General features: G+C 43.5%; 1 protein-coding gene across 2 annotated transcripts in view; it reads right to left on the minus strand.

The window, feature by feature from the left end:
* The window catches only part of TEK (TEK receptor tyrosine kinase), a 112,979-nt gene that overhangs the window by 26,708 nt on the left and 65,072 nt on the right, over window positions 1-21,199 (minus strand). For both annotated transcript variants that reach the window (XM_006770988.2, XM_015568658.1), the window contains exons 7-12: window positions 16,361-16,489; window positions 13,652-13,803; window positions 12,125-12,269; window positions 7,061-7,222; window positions 5,147-5,281; window positions 794-1,081 (exon numbers count right to left, since the gene is read on the minus strand). In XM_006770988.2, the coding sequence (XP_006771051.1) occupies window positions 794-1,081; window positions 5,147-5,281; window positions 7,061-7,222; window positions 12,125-12,269; window positions 13,652-13,803; window positions 16,361-16,489 (1,011 nt within the window). The remainder of the gene's footprint in view (window positions 1-793; window positions 1,082-5,146; window positions 5,282-7,060; window positions 7,223-12,124; window positions 12,270-13,651; window positions 13,804-16,360; window positions 16,490-21,199) is intronic.

The raw sequence follows: 21,199 nt of genomic DNA on the forward strand, positions 1-21,199 counted from the left end.
TCCTGCTTTCCCTTTCGCCTCCCTGCATTGTGCCTACATATGCAAATTAACCGCCATCTTGTTGGCAGTTAACTGCCAATCTTAGTTGGCAGTTAATTTGCATATAGCTCTGATTAGCCAATGAAAAGGGTAGCGTCGTACGCCAATTACCATTTTTCTCTTTTATTAGTGTAGATAATAGCTCTAAGAATTATCTGTTAAGAATATTTGTCAAGCAGAGTTATTTAACTTTTATGATTAGGGAAAACCCATCTATAATTAATCACCATCTATGTACATATAGATACATGATGGTCCTGAAAGCTGTCCTATGGCAGATTAAATGAGCCTTAGAAAATCTTATTCATGGTATTAATTTATTCAACAAACCATTCCATTCCAAGAAAAGGTAAATTTTAGCACAGTCCTGCCTGAATTACTGCAAATCCACTTACATGGAGCTGTCTTATTTGTTTCAGGATACTGATTAGCCTCCATTCACAACTAACTGGCTTTTATGGTTTCTAAGAAACATCAGGAAGTGAGGGTTGCTAAGTGGTCAAAAGTCATTCAGGCCGGGCCAGTGTGGCTCAGTGGTTGAGCATTGACCTATGAACCAGGAGGTCATGGTTTGATTTCCAGTCAGGGTATATGCCCAGCTTGTGGGCTCAATACCCAGTGTGGGGGTGCAGGAGGTGGCCAATCAATGATTCCCTCATCTCTCTCTTCCTCTCCCTTCCTCCCTGAAATCAAGAAAAAATATATATTTTTTAAAAAGTCAGTCAGGACAATTGGGGCAGCAGGAGTCACTTACTGTCGCTAAGGGTCCAAGCGGTGAGGTCTTCACTCCATTCCCCCTGGGCCTTGGTATTGACTCTGGCTCGAACTATGTACTGCTCCCTGGGCTGTAGATTGTTAAGTAACACAGATGTCAAGTTGCCTGGCACTTTAATATTCTGCTGATCACTATTCATCTGCACAGACCTCCTCTCAACTTCCACATAAAAGTCATCTTCTGAGTTTGGAGATATTGGTTGCCAGGTCAAATTTAGAGTGGTCTGACTTTTCGGTAGGAGACTGAGGCCGCTTGGAGGAGGGAGACCTGGGGGAAACCACAAAGATCATTATTTTTAAACAGGGTACAGGTTACAAACAGCCCAAGGGGCAGCTGTACAGAATAACCTTGGCTCCTCGAATAATATACTACCATTTCACAAGCTGCCACATAAACACAAGCTAGCAGCCATGCAATACTATTTTCCTACCAAAATAGAGAACCTTGGAAAAATTCTAATAGTAGATTGGGTAATTGTAATACAGGACTACAACCCATTTGGAGAACAATTTGGGAATATTTTCAAGAGCCCTAGAAAGTACACATACTCTGGCCCTATAATAACGACTCCCAGGGATTTACCCTAAAGAAATAATCCAGCCCTGGCCAGGTAGCTCAGTTGGTTAGAGCACCATCCCAATATACCCAATTGATGTCTCTCTCTCTCTCTCTCTCTCTCTCTCTCTCTCTCTCTCCTCCCCACCCCTAAAATCAATAAATTTTAAAAAAGAATCCAAAGGAAGATGAAACCTATGTGCATGAAGATGTTCATTGTAACATTATTTATAATAGCAAAATATTCAAAGAAACCTCAATGCTCAAAACAGGAAAATGCTTTAATAAATTCTGATATATCCATCCAATGGATTAAAATAGATAATTGGGAAAAGTATGAAAACCCAATAAAAATATTTATAATACATGAGAAAAAAGTCTCATTGTGCCCTAACTGATTTGGCTCAGTGGATAGAGTGTCGGCCTGCGGACTGAAAGGTCCCAGGTTCAATTCCGGTCAAGGGCATGTACCTTGGTTGCGGGCACATCCCCAGTAGGTGGTGTGCAGGAGACAGCTGGTCGATGTTTCTCTCTCATCAATGTTTCTAACTCTCTATCCCTCTCCCTCTCTGTAAAAAATCAATAAAATATATTTTTTATAAAGTCTATTGGTGACAGATAGGAAGGAAAATGCTAAACATGAAAACAGTGGATTTGCCAAGGGCACATGCCTGGGTTGCAGGCTCTATCCCCAGTAGGGAGCTTGCAGGAGGTAGCTGATCAATGATTCTCTTTCATCATTGATGTTTCTATCTCTCTCTCCCTCTCTCTTCCTCTCTGAAATCAATAAGGATATATTTTTTTAAAAATTTACGGCAGGGGAGACATTGGGACAAAATAGCCATTTTTCCTAAGAACAAAAAATATCTAAAATCTCCTTGGGGGGGGCAATAATTAAAAAATTAAAAGTAAAAGGCTGAGAAACACTGCTCTGTTTGTTAGAAGCGAGAGGGAAGGTCTGTTTCCCTTCACTGGGAGAGTGGCTCTCACCATCAGCTCTGGCTGCTCTCAGGCTAGAGAGAACCAGCAAGCAGGGCCTGCAGCTTGCCTGATACAATGCTAGCGTTCTCACTGGTCCTTTCTCTACAAACTTTGCAAATTGAGAGAGGAGATTACGCCAACTCCTTTTGCTCATTTTGAAAGCTTAAGTTCCAAAATAAGCCTCCGAGAGTGGTTAGACCAGGGGTGGGCAAACTTTTTGACCTGAGGGCCACAATGGGTTCTTAAACTGGACCGGAGGGCTGGAACAAAAGCATGGATGGAGTGTTTGTGTGAACTAATATAAATTCAAAGTAAACATCATTACATAAAAGGGTACCGTCTTTTATTTCAATAGTTTTATTCATTTCAAACGGGCCGGATCCGGCCCGCGAGCCGTAGTTTGCCCACAGCTGGGTTAGACGGACCAACACACCAAGCAGACAAAAGCTTGATGTTTGGAGACACCTGTACACCTTCTAAGCCTGTGCCTGGTACAAAGGAGTAACTCGTTAAATGGCCATTTCCCCCCTTTCTTTCCTTCAGGAACATGGCTTACCCTTCACCCCTCCCTACCTGTCCTCTGTACCATGTGTTCCATCAATCCATCAACACAATCATAAATTGTGCAGCTGCCAGATGAATTAAAAACAAGCATCAGCAAAATTCAAATGATGGGAACAGAGCCTTCAAAAGTTCCCTTCCCGCCTACCCTTGAAAACTACTTTGAAATATTCCAAGAAACCTCTGAATCCATCCTGGCTGGAACATATTCCAAAGGCTGAGTCATGTCAACCTGAGCATGTGCCAGGGAGCCCTTTGATCACAGAGATCCCTTTGTCATCGAACTTGAAGAGTTTCTGCTGTTATCTTCCTGTGTTCACTGCCTGGTGGGTTCCCAGGAAACCAAGTCTTACGTGTGCAATGCTCCTCCAAAGCGCCGGAGGAGCTCGGGAGTCCTGTTTGGCTCTTTCAAGATGCTGCTGGTCAAATGGAAACGAGGTGGGGTGGGTGGAGTGGGGGGTCTCTGTTAGGGCTGCACAACCCTGCAAGAGAACTACAAGTTCCTCCTAGTTTCTCACTAAATCACTCTCTATCCTCCTGCCTTTTAGCAAATGGACTAAAAGTAGGCAACTTTATCAAATGGGATAAAGAAAAGGTGCCTTGGGCTCCTAGGTAAAAACAACAATAATTGGAGAAACAAAAACAGTAGATCTGAAAATCCAGTGTGGTGCTGCATCAGGTACATCACCATGGGCAAGTTATTAACCACCCCGAGACTCTACTTTTCACTCTGTAAAATGGGGAAGATGATCATTCTTACCCTGTAAGGTACTAACGAATTAAACATCTGTGAACTTGAAACCAGACAGCGCTGACCAGGACATAGTCACCAATGGTTCTACACAGTGACCACTGGAAAAGAGAGCTTTACAAGGGGTCACTCCAGCGTTTCAGAGGAGGACTCCTGGGTAGCAGAAAGCTGGAGCCCCAGTTAGCCTCAAGGAAACCTCTCACATTTAAGGGCTTCAATTAACACAACATAAGGCCAACAGGTAGTGACTAACGTTGATTAATCAAGAAACACTGCACCCTGGTTGGGTAGCTCAGTTGGTTAGAGTGTCCTCCTGTTGCACCAAGGTTGTGGGTTTGATCCCCAGTCGGGGCACATACCAGAATCAATCAATGAATGCACAAATAAGGAGAACAATAAATCTCTCTCTCTTTCTCTCTCTCTCTCTCTCTCTCTCTCTCTCTCTCTCTCTCTCTCAACAATAAAGAGAAATATTGCTGCATGAATTACTTATCAGGGGTGGGGAACCTTTTTCCTGTCAATGGCCATTTGGATATTTATAACATCATTCATGAGACATGCAAAATTATCAACTTAAACCTTAGACTGCTATATTTGGTCAAACATTTAAATTAACTCATCCCGAAGGCCTTGACAGGGCCAGACCAAATGATTTCTCGGGTCTTACACGGCCCCTGGGCCAGATGTTCCCCACCCGACTTAGATCGCATGACCCCAGGACCAGCACCACTTGCACACTTTCCAGAAGAGCAAACTCTTGAGCTGCACTCCCCATCACAAACCCTTGAATCGGAAACTCTGGGGTGGGGCCCAGAGATCAGTGTTCGCAAGCTCTTGGGGTGTTTCTGATGGGAGTCAGACCACTGATTTAGAAACATGGAGGTGTAGACTCTAAGAAACAGCTTCTGGAGGTAAAAGCGGCTGCCCATCGGAAGCAGGACCAGGAGGTGGGGGGTGGAGTGGGGGCTGCTGTTCTTTAGATAAAAGCCTTTCATTTTATTTGATGTTTTAACTGTGTGCCTGCATTACTTTGAAAAAATTAAAAATTTTTCTCAAAAGTAAACAAACTTGATTTCTGAAGCATGTATGTGGCAGGAGCCTGGCAGGGCCCTGAAGATGGAAACAGGAAACCGTTGGTAGGACTCAGCAGCCAGGGCCCCGCTCAGCTGCTGCTAAGTACATCGCAACTCCAGAGGGAGGTCTCGCCTTCCTGAAGGCTCATCTGCTTCCTTCTGGGCCCCATGGCTTGCTACCGGCCCCCTCCCCCAGGGGGACAGAGCCGCAAGCAGCCCAAATAAAGGGCCGGTTTGGCTCCGAGTTGCTACCCTTCCTGTCACTTTCCCACCCATTCAAAAGCGAACTCCTTCCACCTCCATCCCCACCCACCCACTCACCCACCACCACCCTTCCTGGTCTTCCTTCCTCTGTCCCCTTCCTCCCCCTCCCTCCCGGCTGGTGCATAAATGCTGTTTGCTCCAACTGACCGATGGAAGCGGTGGTGAACCGTCGCACGGGTCCGGGATGGCCTTCCCCGCCCTCTCCACGCCGGACCAGCTGCACGCAGAGCTCATATTCCGTCCGAGGTTTCAAAGAGTTGAGTGTAACAATCTCACTTGTCACTGAGGAGAGGGAAAGTGCAGGAAACTTAGGTTGGCATCCTTTTACGTTCTCTAACCTGGCAGGTTGCGACTGTGATGGGAACTACTGTTTGGCCTCTAAAAGGACAATGTCTTAGTGAAATGGAGAGGCAGTTCCATCTTCAGGGCCTCACCATTCCTAACATAAGGGACATACGGCTTCTCAAAGGAAACTCCAGGTTGCAGTGTGTACAGTAACAGAGGTATCTCTGCGTTGCTTAATTATTTCCACTCTAGTCTTTTCCTGTGTAGGGTAAAATTCTAAAATCACACCAATCTTCAACTCTATGGAATACCAATCTGATTTGGGGGAGAAAACCTCAATTTAGGATAACATAAAAAACTTAATTTCAATTGTTTTCCAGTACAGGTAGTGATTGCAAGCAAGCTTCCAGAGGAGAAATCTCAGGGTTTGTTCACAATGACGGGCGGTGGCTTGGCCCACATTATTACAAAGGAGGGGTCTGGGGTGCCCAGATCCATTCACAAGTGTGCGGGCTGCTTGCTCCTGAGCGGTGGGCTTTGGCCAGCCTCCTCCTCCACAGACCCTGCGAAGGGAGATCTTGCTTCGCCAGATGGTAAATTTCCAGCCAGTAAGGAAAAAGTGGGCTGTGCCTAAGAGTCCTTAGAAGACCATGTTTTGGATGTCTACTTGTAAAAAGAGACGATGGATTTTTACCACCATGCTTTTAATAAGATCTAGGCATCGGTGCTGGAAATAGCCACCCCACAATTCAGCCTTAAATTGCTCAGATATTGAATTTGAGCTGAGTCTACAATAGAACGTGAAGAGTTCAGTCCTAATCCCATGACTTTACTCAGCAAACCCAGATCACCTAGTAGCACTAACCCCCGCCCCTCCTTTTCTTCTCCTTTTTTGTAACTTCCTTGCCCTTTCCAGAAGGCGCAGGCACCCTGTGGGGTGGGTGCCCATGGAGGGTGTGTGCCGCCTGCAGCATGACCCTCCAGCTCTCTGCAGGACGGCACAATGAAAGCAGCGGCGCCAATAGACAGTGCTCAGCTTCCTTTTCAAAAATGGTGATCATGCATCGTCATGCAACAAACAGAACTCTAATGTGTGCCTCAAAAGAAATTTAACAAATTAATTCATTAACAGTGTTTTTATGAACTTTTGACATTTGATCACACTTTGTGGAATTATGTTTTCTTTCGGGGAGTTGGGGGAGGAGCATGTACTTTGTGTCGTCGTCCCCCCCCCCGCTGCCTTTCAGTCTGCCACAAGGTAAACTTTTCAGGCCCAAATTCCTCTCACAATCTCTGTGCTTTGGGAGCCTGCAGGACAGGGCAAGACTCAAATGAGAACAAGAACAAACAACTTAATATAGCAGCAACAATCACTCTCGAATTTAAGCAGATTCGGTCTCTTTGTCTTTCCAATAAACCCTGGAATTTCCTGTTATCATATTTATGGCATAAACATGGATCTTTCACCATAACCAACCGAGACAGAGTAACTAAAAACAGGGCTGGAGAGCCAGAGAAGCCTGAAAAAGAAACACGGATATAGACAGTCACTCCCGATCCAGTGTATTCCGTGTTCCATAGCACACCCTGACTTTCAGAAAGTTGGCCCCGAATTCAGAGGGCCCCGCACTCTATCCTGAAAACTCTGAAGCTAAACGCTCTGCTACAGCCACCACCAAGGGCAAGAGGGCTGAGCCAGGAGAGGGGCTTCTGTGTTGGGGGATCGCTTTCCTTCCTGGTACATCTCCAGCGGGAACCTTCCTCTACAAACCTTACCTTGAATGTGGCTCCAAGCCTCATAGTGATTGACAGGTTTGTAGAGAAGCTTCTTGAATTTGATTGGTCCATCCCCAAAGTAAGGCTCAGAGCTGATGTTGATGACAGCACAGTTGTGTCCGATGTCAATCACGTTGGGGGCACTCAGGGGCTTCGGCAGAACTGAACATAAATTCAGCAATCAGATTAGTTCTTGGATTTGAGGCTTTATCCTTATTCTTAGGTGGGGGGGGAGGGGGAGTGCCTTTACATGTCCAACAACACCTCTCAGAGCTCTCTGCTCAGGCGCCATGAAATCAACTGCTCTGTCATCTCCCCACTTAGCTATTGCCGCTCCAACCCCTTATCTACAAAGCGCTTTCTTAAAATATGACGACTCCTCTGCTCAAGACCCTTCAATGGATTCCCATTACATCCAAAATGTGCACCATGCCCTGCCAGGCCCTGCACGAGTGAGTCCCTGCCTCCTCTCCAGCCTCCTCTCCTCCTCACCCAATACCCTCCAGTCCCACTGACCAACGTTCAGTTCACCCAACTAACAAAGCAGCAGCACGCTCCTTCTCGGCTCAGTCTTCGTAGCCGTCGTTTTCGGGAAGGAATGCTCCACCTCCCACTCTTCTCCAGTTAACTCTTACCCATCATTCAACTCTGACCTCCAAAGTGACTCCTTCACAAAGGCTATCCTAGGCTTTCACAGAACCCCTACTTTTGCTTCATTATAATTTTCAGGACTTATTATTCTTAGTGATTTTGTGTGATTATTTGATGTCGATCTTCCCACTAGACCAGTGATGGCGAACCTATGACACGCGTGTCAGAGGTGACACGCGAACTCATTTTTTTTGGTTGATTTTTCTTTGTTAAATGGCATTTAAATATATAAAATAAATATCAAAAACATAAGTCTTTGTTTTACTATGGTTGCAAATATCAAAAATTTTCTATATGTGACGCGGCACCAGAGTTAAGTTAGGGTTTTTCAAAATGCTGACACACCAAGCTCAAAAGGTTCGCCATCACTGCACTAGACTATGTATCCTCTCTCTCTTTTGTCAGGGGAGGGGTTACTAAAAACAACACGATCATTATCTAACAGTTCTGAAGGTTAGAAGGTAGACAGGGGTCTCACGGGGCTAACATTAAGGTGTTAGCAGGTCTGTGTTCTTTCTGGAGGCTCTGCAGCAGAATGTTTCCTTCTTCGTTCCAACTTTTAGAAACTACCTACATTCCTCCTCTCCCGGCCCCTTCCTCCAGCTTCAAAGTCAGCACGTTGCATCTCTCTGACCCTCCTTCTATTGTAATATATCTTTCTGACTAGAGCCAGGAAAAGTTCTTTGCTTTTAAGGACTCATGTGATTAGAGTGGATCCATCTGGATAACCCAGCATAATCTCCCCATCTCTCAAAGATCATGTATTCTCAGTGGGGACAATAGCACCCCACCAAGGAGGTGAAAATTCTTGGGATAAACTGTTACAATGGCTTGTGGCCTTGTGAAGAGCCACAGTACATGAACAGATAGGCAGTACATCTGTGATGTTAATTAACATTTTATAGTGGTGGGCGTTGAGTTTTGGGAAACAATTTCTAAGAGGACTCCATAATGAATGATGATAAAATAAAATAAAAAGTTGTAAAACACTGCAGTAGACTCTAAACAGACCATGTAGGTTTGTTCACCAGGTGCTGAATCACTGTTTGTCAACTGAATTTCCAGTGAGTTCTGTAGCTCTGTTAGCCTGACCTTCTTAGAAATGCACAATTGTTGTTTTATTTTCTCCACAAGTGTGTGTATTATATAATGTAGACTCTTTCAGATTTCAGGGGACATTACAATGTTCAATAACTTTATCTCTCGGTCTTAATGTTTTGACTCACCATCTGTAAAAATGACCTTCAAGCCTTTGCTCAATATCATTTTATCAGGGAATCCTACCCCATTTTAGATGAGTTACCTCTCCGGCCTGGCCCCAGCATTCTTTGGCCCCATTTTGGCTTTAATCTTCTCCATGGCACTGAGACATTTTACTTATTTATTTGTTCATTGTTTATATCTCTCTATGGGAATGAAAGCTCCATAATGAGAGGGCTTTCCCCGCCCCCACCTTGTATTATTGCTATATTCCCAAGCCTAGCACATATAGTCCTTTACCAATGCTATTGGCTGACTAAATAAAGACTGAGGAGTAGGTTGCCTAAGGTCAGGATAATAAAGCAGTAGGAAGCCTAATTGAACAGCATGCCCTGCCGAGGTGGCTATGCCAGTGTTAAGTCCGGTAAGTCTGAATACACATTTTCTTAGATCAGTTTCTGAAGAGAGCACTCTGAAAACAGTGAGTAAATTCATTCACTAAGTCATACTTCCCTCGTATGATCACATAGGACCACTTGTTTGTTTAAATCATCGAAATGCATGTTAATATAGTCATTAGTGTCAGTCTCTTGTAAAAGAGGTAACTTTACAAGGGTAAGAAGATAAATTACTAAAGGAAGCTTTTGAAGTAATCATTTTGTTTTTTGTCTCCTAATCATTCTTACAGATATATACATATTGTAAAGTGCAAAAATCTTAAGTGTATTTAGCTCAAGGACTTTATCTATGTATACACCCTTGTAACCACTACCCAGACTGAGATAGAGAATATTTCCAGCCACCCTCCCCGCCCCCACCCCCGAAAAGCACCAAGCACCTTATGTCCCTTCCCGGCCGACAGGGAACTATCATCCTAACTTCTGTGAGTATAGATTAGTTATGCCTGTTCTTTAACTTTAGGAGAATAGAATCATAAAGCATGTACTTTCTTTGGCTCATTATTATGTCTCATCCATAGTGTGGCAGGATTTTTTTTATTATTATTGTTTAGTTTTCCACTGTTATGAATGAACTGCATTCCCCCAAATTCATATGTTGAGGTCTAAAACCCCAGTACCTCAGAATGTAACTGTGTTTAGAGATAAGTCTTTAAGAAGGTAATTAAGATAAAATGAGGATATTAGGGTAGTTCCTAATCCAATATGACTATTGTCCTCATAAGAACATTAAATTAGGATGCACACACATGCATAGGGAAGACCACATGTCGACCAGCTACAAGCCTAAGGGAGAGGCCTCGGAAGGAACCAACTCTGCTGGCACCTGGATCTTGGACTTCCAGGCTCCAGAACTGTGAGGAAATCAATCAATTTTTGTCTTTTAAGACTCCAGTCGGTGGTCCTTTGGTACAGCGGCCCTAGCAAAGTAACACACATGAATGCTCCACAACCTACTTATCCCTTCCAACGGTGATGGCAGTTGGGTTAATTTCGGTTTGGGGCTATTCTGAATAAAACTGCTTGGAACCTTATTGCAGACATCTGTTTTGAACATATGCACACATGTCTTTTGAGCATATACCTTGGAGTAAAATGGCCAGGTCACAGGGTAAGTGTAGGATTAGCTTTCGTATATAGTGCCAGTTTGCCAGAGTCATCGAACCAATTTGTCCTCTGGTAATAAAGCCTAGTATCTATTTCTACAAATACTCTGGTTAAAGACACTGACAATTTTACCTAACGGCTGTTCCCATTTTATGAAAGTCCATCAACATGGCAGTGTAGATGCATCAGTGACTTGGAAGTAGAGCTGCGTCCTTGCACTGACGTCATGTGCTATGTCTCTCATTAAAATAAGATTCGCCTGAATCTTAGCAATGTGGTTTGTTTTTTTAATCATTCTTATTTTTATTTTCCCTGGATAACAAAATGACAAGAAGCTTAAACAATGATATAATTTGCCTTGTTTGTATATTGTTTTCTTCCTTCCAAGAACATGTATGACGTAGAAATTGTTTTGACAATGTGATTACTCCAAGTAAATCAGATTTGGGATTTGTCCAGTAATCCAAAAAATACTGAGAATTCTGAGGTGGTTTACATGGATTCTCTGGGCAGAGAATCCAAATCTATGAGGCTCTGTTTATGGTATCGCTGTGATTGGCCTTTTAACAATAAAAGATTATGTTTACATTCATTTCATTTATAGAAATTACCTCTCGGTTCTCCCAAAGATTCCTAATCAAGTAATGGAGTGAGTCAAATAGAAATCAACCTTGGTCATCTTGCTAAAATGGTGAAGGGTTTGGAGTCAGTAAACCCAGACTCAAAGTTAAGATTCGTTGCTTAGCAGACGTACTATCTTAGACAAGTTAGCTAAATCTCTGAGCCTGGTTCCTGACTGGTAAAGTGGGGATAACAGTATCTATTGCACAAGTTTCTTATAAAGATTAAATAAGATGAAGCAGGTGGTGAAACAGTTATCTCACTGCCTTTCCAAGAATATATACTAAGAGTGTCAGGTACTTTTGTCTAAATGGACTCATAAGTAACTTCCATATTTAAGACTCCTTGTTGTATCCATGTATACCAGCCACCCTACCTGGGATTTGCCATCACTTTATTTCTTCTCCTCAAGCTACAAATGTACATACACCCCCATAGATTAATTTGCATTTTGAAAGACAAATTTGTAGCAGAGAAATACAACGCTGAATATGTGCAAAAAAATCATTATGTTAATTCAGTAGCATAATTCTCAAAAATTTCCAAATAATGCTTTATAATAATGAGTAGGAAGTCAGAAGTCACAACAATGATGAAGCTTTTGATGAAATATAAACATGACCAGACACTTTGTACCAGACACAATTCCGAGTGTTTTATATATCTAGTAAACCTTTGCAATAAACCCAGAAATGTAGGTAAACTAAGCTTCATTCACACACACACACAAAGAAGACTGGGAGAGGCTAATTCATTTTCCCAGGTGCACACACACAGTGACTAGATAATAGGGACAAAAAATCAATTCCTGGGCTATGTGACCCCGAAGGTCATATACTTAATCCTTCCTTTCCATTTTCCTGCACATAAAAACAAAACAAAACTGTAAAGACTTAGTATCCTGGGAAAGATCCAAAAAGACATTTTAGCGGTCAGATAACATTCCTATCTGGAAGCAACACCCAGCGAAACATAAACAAAGCTTCAAGGATACAAGCTCTTCCTCTGGACGCGGAGCTTAGCTTACCTTTCACAGAAATGTTGAAAGGCTTTTCCACCATCCCGGCCACAGTGTTCACACTGCAGACCCAGACTCCTGAGTCAGGGGGCAGCAGCCGGTGGATGGTGAAGGTGGCCACTGACAGGTGACCCGTGTGGTTAAAGTCTTTTGGCTGGAAAGGTCAAATACAAAAAAAAAAAAAATCAAAGCTTCTAGGGAGGCGTAAACACAAAGGTTCATAACACTGACCCCGCCTCATTGTTTAATAAGAAGTTTTCTAGGAGAGATTAAGAAGTTCAATGCAAGGCTTGTATAATCACTGGCCCATTTCCAACGCTATTGTAGTAGCCCCAAGAGTTTATATTGGATTGACGCCCTCACAGATCCTGCTGGTTGTATTTATGTGTTTGGGCGTGTGGGGTAAATAGTTACAAGCAAGCGGTCTAATTCCTCTTACACTGCTTCTGGCAACACTTGCTGCTTTCTGGTCCAATACAGAGATGGCAGGGTGAGAGAATACCATGGCTTCCCAAAGGGTGTGAGGGCTGTCAAGTGTGGCCTTGTGGGAAAAGCCAGGGCTGAGTCCACATACCGGCTCTGCCACTTGTGCCCAGTTCCTTGGTTACTAAACTTCACCCACCCAGTTCCCACTTCTGCAGAAAGGGACAGGTGATGCTCAGTTAGAAGGCAGATCGTCTGGTTGGTCCTCATTAGGTAGTAGCTGTTGCTCCCATGACCTTGTGGAAAGGCCAACAAGAGCTGGGAAGCTGTCCGTTGGCTTCTACTACCTAACAGGTTGTTTGAGTGGGATCAGGAGCATCTGGCATGTGGACATTGGCAATGGCATGTTCTGTACGCATACATAGCCACGTCCCTGAGAGGTCACTGCCTTCCTGGTAAGTTGATTTTCAGTCATCTTTGAGAGACATAAAAGATCACTGTTTTTTAAAAAATTAGCTAAGAAAATACACCAACGTCCTGGGGATCATTTGTGACACAGGGAAATTTGGGATGTTGGGAAAGGGGAAAGGTATGGAAAAAGTAGCTTGGTCCTTTCCAGCAAAGAAGAACAGCTGTCGTAGCGCCATAGCCAGTGGGGAGCACCATCAGTGAGGGGAGACGGAAGGGCAGGGAGACCCGAGGAATGCCTCCCGACCTCAGGGGTTCTGTGGATCCTGGCTTCTAAACCGCAGATGTGGGAACAGGTCTGTCCGGAGTCAAAGCTAACAGCATCCTAGCCTGGGGGATGCAAGCCCTGAGTGGAATCCAGCCTTGGGCAGGGTGACTACTACACTGAAAGTATCTAGTGATGTCAGGAGGGCAGATTAAGAATAACTGTTATGCCCTAACTGGTTTGGCTCAGTGGACAGAGCGTCAGCCTGCGGACTGAAAGAGCCCAAGTGTACGTTGGTTGCGGGCACATCCCCAGTGGGGGGTGTGCAGGAAGCAGCTGATTGATGTTTCTCTCTCATCGATGTTTCTAGCTCTCTATTTCTCTACCTTCCTCTCTGTAAAAATTCAATAAAATATTTTTTAAAAAAGAATAACTCTTACATGGAGCACTGTCCCATCGGGCTTCACCAGGGTCATTTCTTCATTAGCAGGCAGTGGCCAGCCAGACGCTTTGCAGATGGGGTTAAATTTACCACTGTTTACTTCTATGTCATCTGGCAAGTCCTCTATCTTTGGGGTCATCCTTGGCCTGCCTGGATAAGAAAACAGGACTGTGAAATCCAATCTTTAACACAACAGCAATAGTAATAATAAAAGTAGCTTCCATTTAGCAGGTCACACCCAGGAAAGAACTTTCCAAATATTATATTGTTTTCTCATAACGTAAAAACTTGTGAGGTGGGTCCTATTGTGGTGCTCACTTTATAGATGATGAGAGGGAGGCTCAGAGCCCAGATTTAAACTCAGAACTTAATGATCCAGAGCCCACACTGTTCACCATAATGCTGGGCTACCTCAGTGCACCAATGATATACATCCCCTGCCCTTACTTTTCAGCCTCTTTCTTGCTATTTAAGAGAACTTTTATAAGAACAAAAACTAGTTCTTCCATTCAGCAAACAACCGCATGATTCTGCTGATCAACACCAGGAACGTTGGTTTGGATATGTGAGAGATGTCTCATTGACTGGGAAGTCTGCAAGTGGCAGATGATTAATAATAGGCAGATTTTGCCCTAGCCAGTTCAGCTCAGTGGATAGAGTGTCAGCCTGCAGATCAAAGGGTCCTGGATTCGATTCCATTCAAGGGCACGTACCTCGATTGCACGTCCCAGCGCATGCAGGAAGCAATCAATTAATGTGCCTTTCTCTCTATCTTCCCCTCTCTCTCCCACTCTCTCTAAAAAGCATGGAAAAATATCCTCGGATGAGGATTAAAAAAATAAATAAAAGAATAGGCAGAGTTATATGCAAGAAGTAAAGCAACATATAACCCTCCCCAGATCAAAGTATAGTCAACAGCCAAATCAAAAAAAATGTTGCTTCTAATATTGAAAGAAGAAAATATGCCTCTGGTTACAACAAAGACATCAGGATTCCCTGCCTAATACCTGCAGAGTAGAGAATGAACAATCCTGAAATATAACAGCTTTATTCTGGACCATAGGATCTTAGAGAACCTTGGACCACTTGTAATTAAATGTGAGACGTGGTTGAAAACAGTTCAACCCATTCTTTACTAGGAGATGGAGGAGCCCAAGAGCAGTCATCACTCATATGCTGCTTTATCTCGGTGGTGGGAGAGGTGGGGTCATGGTAAACATGTCAATAGTGACATTTTATATTGATATACTAGTTCTCAGGCCTAGGAAGAAACAGGTGAAGTGTGTGGAGCAGGAGACAAAAGGGCCTATGACTACAGAGGTAAGTCCTTGACATATCTGTAGACTTAGAGAGGTTAGAAAGCTCATTAAATTTTTCAGCTTAAGTAGTTCCTTATGTAGGAATTTAAAAAAGTGCTTTGACACTTCTAAACCATTTCTTTCTTTCACTGTCCCTTTGCATGTGCTGCAGTTGGATGCAGGTGAGGGTGGATGTGCAGGTGCAGGGTGGGAGGGTGTGTGTTAATGAAAGGGGGCTGCTCTCTGGAAGCTGAGGGTCTGGATCTAGGGCTGAGATTTCTCACACTTTTTGCAACATCAGCCTGAGAACAGAAAGGAAGGAGTAAAATAGAAAATTCAACTCCTAAAGCTTCTTAGTTCTCCATTTCAATCCATTGCTCTAGTAGCCCAGAGCGTTTCCTTCCCTAGCTAGACCCTCCCAGGTTCCTGCCCTGTAACAACGTCCAAACACTGGGGACAGAAGGGAAAGTGTAAAGCTGACAAGCTAAAGCCTTTGAGAAAACAACTGTTGGTATTCCCCCGTATCTGTTCTCAGTGGTAACTATTCAACTTGTGTAAAAGCAGCCATACACCATATCTTGTAAACAAATGGGTGTGGCTGTGTTCCAATAGTTTTCTTTATGACAACAGATGGAGGGGCAATTAAAAAGGAATGAAGTACCGATATATGCTACAACACAGATAAAACTCAAAAACAGTATGATAAGTGAAAAAGCCAGCCACAAAAGACCACATACTGTATGATCTCACTTATAGTATACCTGGTATAACCAGTCAAGAATAAGCAAATCTGTACAGACAAAAAGTTAATAGTCACCAGGGGCTGGAAGGAGGGAAGAATGAGAGTTACTGCTAACAAGTACAAGATTTCTTCTGGCATGATTCAACTATGTTACACTTAAATTATGGCAATGGTCGCACAACTCCGTAAATATACTAAAAGCCATTGAATAACTTTAAGGGAATAAATTTAAGGTATAAAAATTATATCTCAATAAAGATGTTAAAAAAAAAAGTGGAGCAGCTATGGTCTATGGCTCAGTGTTTGCTTACCTCTGTTCCAGGTAATTTCTGAACTAGAATTATTTACCATTTCATTCTGAGGGTAATCTTTTCTATTTTTTATATCTTTTTTAAAAAAATCCTTTGTCTAAATTCCTCTAAAGTAGTTTTTCCCTGTTGTGTATATCTAGAGAAAAGGCTGGTCCCAGAGAAGGGAGCAGAAGAGATAGGCAGAGCTGTCAGCTGGCCAGTTATCACTTAATGTGCTATAAAGAGCACATGATTTATTTCTAGAAAAAGAAAAAAAAAAAAGGATGTGAGCCAGTATAAAGGTCCACTGAAAAGAATCAGAAAGCTTTCCTTTAAAACCTGAACGTTGCTATGACTACAGTGTTACCTTGCTTTACCTTCTTTCTCACACTGGAGCCCTTGGCGTTCTGGAGAGCAGAGGCATCCTTGGAAGCGATCACAGATCTCCCCATTGATGCACCTGCACCTGAGCTTACAGTCTGGCCCATAATACCCAGGCTGGCATGCTGTAAACAGAGACATAAAAAACCAGTGCTGAAATAGGAGAAGGAAAACATTCAGGCTGTAGGTGGCTAGTTTCATTTTCTCTCCAATCAACTCATTTAAAGTAGTATGTGATTTATCTGCATTGTTTATCTGAATTACCAGGAACTTACGGGGTTAGGAAATTCTGCTTCTATGAGAGTTAACAAGCTCTTACCAAGTCACCCTTCTTATAAATAATAACTATATTTAAAAATCTACCTGAAAGCAATGAAGAGTGGGGGGTCAGAACCAGACAGATTCTAAAGGGGAATTAAAATTTGGAAGATGGGAATCACGTGTTTCCCATTTTTAAGCTTTTAGTCTAATGGCTGGGTACAGTTGATACCAAGTAGGGAAACTAAACTCCAAAGAAAACCTGTAGTTTACTGACATGAAGAACAAGACACAGTCAGGACAACCATGGCCATTGGAAAGTGAGAGGAAAAATCTAGAAAGGGAGAGCAAGAAAGGCAAACTCCCAAGTCTTTGGCTGGTCCCTGAACCACACATGTTAAGTGCAGATTCAAAGCTGCCCAGCTAAGAATAAAAGAACTGAACTGAGTTTGAGCTGATGACTGAGTCAGAGTTTTCCGTTTGAGTCCTACCAAGTTAATAGTTTGCTAAAATGAAGTCAACACTCCTCAAAGGAATATAGTCTCCACAATGTAACATTTACAGTGTCCAAGATACAAGTCCAAATTACTCAACATAAGAAAAAATAAACAAAGGTCAACCTTGATAAGTTCATGAGGCCAAATTGTCAAAGATGTTAGAAATGGTAGACAAAAATTGTAAAGCAACTGTAATCATTATGCTCAGTGAGATCAAGGAAAATATGCTCACATCAAATGAAACAATGAGAAATCTCAGCATAGACATAGAAACTATAAAAAATAGCCAAAAGAGGATCCAAGATGGCAGCAGACTAGGTGAATGTTACACTCACCTCCTCCCAGGACCAAATTGGAATTACAACAAAAATACAGAACGATCAACCTAAATAAACAACTGAAGACTAGTGAAACAGAAGTCTTCTAACCAAGGATTTTCCGAAGAAGCTACATCAAGACTGGTAGGAAGGGTGGAGACACAAAAAAGGCTGTCCCGCACACCCATGGGCAGTGGCTGAGAGGCTGGAGGGCTACCTCAGCTGCAAAGGTTCTCCCTGAGGAGTGTGGGGTTTCAACTCCATGCCAGGCTCCATAGCCCAGAGCACCAGAGCTGGGAAGAGACACCAACATAAAACCTGGCTGTTAAAATTGGTGGGGATTGTCTTCCAGGGAGCTACAGTGTCCGATAGAGACCAGGCATTCTCCTAAAGAGCCAACACACAAAATCTCATTCACAGCCACTCACCCTGGGCTCAGGCGGAGGGAGATCAGAGAAGGTTGGAGTTGTGGGAGGAGAGCCTGGGGTTTGTGGCTCTGGGGAGAATGCTGAGAGGACAACTACCAAGAACCCTGTATTGAATAACTCTGCTGCATCACAGACACCATCTGTCTTGGATGGTGGTGCACTCCCCTCCTTATGGCATTAGCCTAGGGCCGTGGTCGGCAAACTGCGGCTCGCGAGCCACATGCGGCTCTTTGGCCCCTTGAGTGTGGCTCTTCCTAAGCCTTAGGAGTACCTTAATTAAGTTAATAACAATGTACCTACCTATATAATTTAAGTTTAAAAAATTTGGCTCTCAAAAGAAATTTCAATCGTTGTACTGTTGATATTTGGCTCTGTTGACTAATGAGTTTGCCGACCACTGGCCAGGGGAATGCAATAACCCCACACCTGGGCTCCCTGTCCCCCCACCCTGCAGAGGTCATACCCCAGTAAGGAGTCAGCTGCCTGCACTGGAGTCAGCTGCCGAGGCCAGAGTGTAGAGGTCTGGGCAGACTACGGGGGTGTCAGTGACTGAGTGGTGTGGCTTTGGGGCAGGGCTACTCCCCCCACTTTCCCATGAAACTAACTGGTGCCTCCCCTGCTGGGAGATTCTCTAGCCCTGCCCTGCGGACTACAGGTGGTCACACCCTCTCAACTCATGGTAGGTCCTGCCCTGCTGAGGTCTGGACAGAATCTGAGACAGACTGAGTTGTGTGGCTTTGTGGTGGGCATCACTCCTCCCACCTTCCCCCAACACTGAACAGTACCTCCACATCATAGGAAATCAACCAGCCCCATCATCCCGATTTCCAGCGACCTTGCCCTATTGAGCTCCGGCTCCTGGCAGACTGAGCTGTGTGGCTCTAGGACAGAAGCCATTTTCCCTCACACACTCAACTAGTGCAGAGCCCTCCCTTCATGAGGCCAAATCTTGGTCTATCTGGGCCTGATGAACTCTATGGCCTCACCGTGATGACTCCATGAGACCACCCCCACCACAAAGGTGTGTGAGCACCTAGTGGGTGACAGCTAGACTTGGTATGCCCTGGAAAATTTGCTGAGTGACCTCAGACCCAGGACTGGCAATGAGTATGAACCTGTATCAATCTGGTGAATACCGCTCACCCCTACCTGGTGACTACCTGGAGAACTGAACTCATGCAACTTGAGCACTGCCAGAGGCCCTTGCAGTGACTGAGCTAGCAGGCAGTTGGCAAGCAGAGGCAGATCTTAGGGTGCCTTGGGACTTTTGCTGACCTGCCACCAGGCCCAGTTCTGGTAAAAGCCAGCCTTGGTGCACAGCTTGATCCTTCCTGCACACAGCAGAGGCAGCCCTAACCCTAAGCACAAGGAGATATCACCTTACACCTCTCAGAATACAAACCTAGCAATAATCACTTCAAATGTAAATGGCTTAAATGTTCCATCAATAAGTCGGCAAACAAGTGCTAGTGAAAATGTGAGGGAAAGGGAACCCTGTGCACTGCTGGCGGGAATGCAGACTGGCGCAGCCACTGTGGGGAACAGTATGGGAATATATCCTACGAATTCTGAAACACCAATCAGAATATATGCAGAGGTAGCCACAAGCTATGGATCATTTTATAGCTCCAAACAGGTTGCCCAGGGCCATAGGCAGCACCTGATATTGGCCTGGACCAGAGTCCCTACCAAAAGGCCCAGAGCCAACACACTGACCAGCTTCAGACAGTATCGGAACAAGATCCAATTAGCTTCCCAAGCAGCCAATCCAAAGGGAGACCTTGGCAGGCACCAGACCCTGCTGAAGCGAATTCCACTTCATGTGGGCAGCACCTGCATAACAGCCTTTATAGTGTGGTCGGGGCCAGTCTTCAGTCAGCCAGCCTGAGGGTCAACCCCACAGGTGAATGAGCCAATAGCAATAAAGACTCAATTACAACAGGAGGACCCACAAAACCCACACAAGAGACATTTCTGGAGCACCAAGATCAGGTAATCAAGGAGAATACAACACTGAGTCCCATGGGACACTTACTACATAAGACCATTCTACCAAGACTGGGAATCATAACAGCTCTAACTAATACATACGAACAAACACAAAGAGGCACCAAAATGGGGAGATGAAGAAACATGCCCCCAAATGAAAGAAGAGGAGAAATATATGCACCCCTGTGTTCATAGCAGCATTATTTACAATAGCCACAGTCTGGAAACAGCCCAAGTGCCCATGAGAAGATGAACAGATAAAATAGCTGTGGTATATTTACACAGTAGAATACTATACAGCTGTAAAAAAGAAGGAACCTTTACCTTTTAAGACAGCATGGATGGACCTAGGGATTATTATGTAAAGCAAAATAAGCCAGACAGAGAAAGACAAATACCATATGATCTCACTTATATGTGGAATCTAATGAACAAGATAAACTGATGAACAAAATAGAACCAGACGCATGGACACGTGAAGCAGATTGACAGAGGTTAGAGGGGAGGGGATGAGAAGAGACTGGATGAAAGAAGGTGAAGGGATTAGCCAAAGAACATATATGCACAGCTCATGGACACAGACCATGAGCAATGTGGTGATGACCAAATGCAGAGTGGGTGGGGATGAGTGGAGGTGTTTAAAGAGAGGAGGAGGGAATGAGGGACATCTGTAATAGTGCCAACAATAAATAAAGAAGAATAAAATCACAATAAATACATACCTAGCAATAATCACTTCAAATGTAAGTGGCTTAAATGATCCAATCAAAAGACATAGGATAGCAAAATGGATAAGAAAACAAAACCCATATATATGCTGTCTACAAGAGACTCAACTCGGAATGAAAGATACACACAGGCTAAAATAAAGAAATGGAAAAAAAAGAGATTTCATGCAAATCTCTTTTAAAATAATATTTCCAAATAATAATCTTTTATTTGGAAATAAAAGCTGGGGTAGAAATATTTATATCTGACAAAATAGGCTTTAAAATAAAGGCTATGATAAGAAACAAAGAAGGACACTAGATAATAATAAATCCAACAAGAGGATGTAAACATTTATGCACCCAACATAGGAGCACCACAACATATAAAGCAAATCTTGATGAACATAAAGGAAGAGATTAACATAAAGGAAGAGATTAACAGTAGGGGATTATAACACCTTATTGACATAAATGGATAGTTCTTCCAGACAGAAAATCAACAAGAAAACAGCAGCCTTAAATGACACATTAGACCAGATGGATTTAATTGGTACCTTCAGAGCATTTCACCCCAATGCAGCAGAATATACATTCTTTTCAAGTGCACATGGAACATTTTCTAGTACAGACCACATG

This window comes from Myotis davidii, unplaced genomic scaffold (assembly GCF_000327345.1).
Source record: "Myotis davidii unplaced genomic scaffold, ASM32734v1 scaffold325, whole genome shotgun sequence".
In the NCBI taxonomy this organism is placed as follows: Eukaryota; Metazoa; Chordata; class Mammalia; order Chiroptera; family Vespertilionidae; genus Myotis; species Myotis davidii.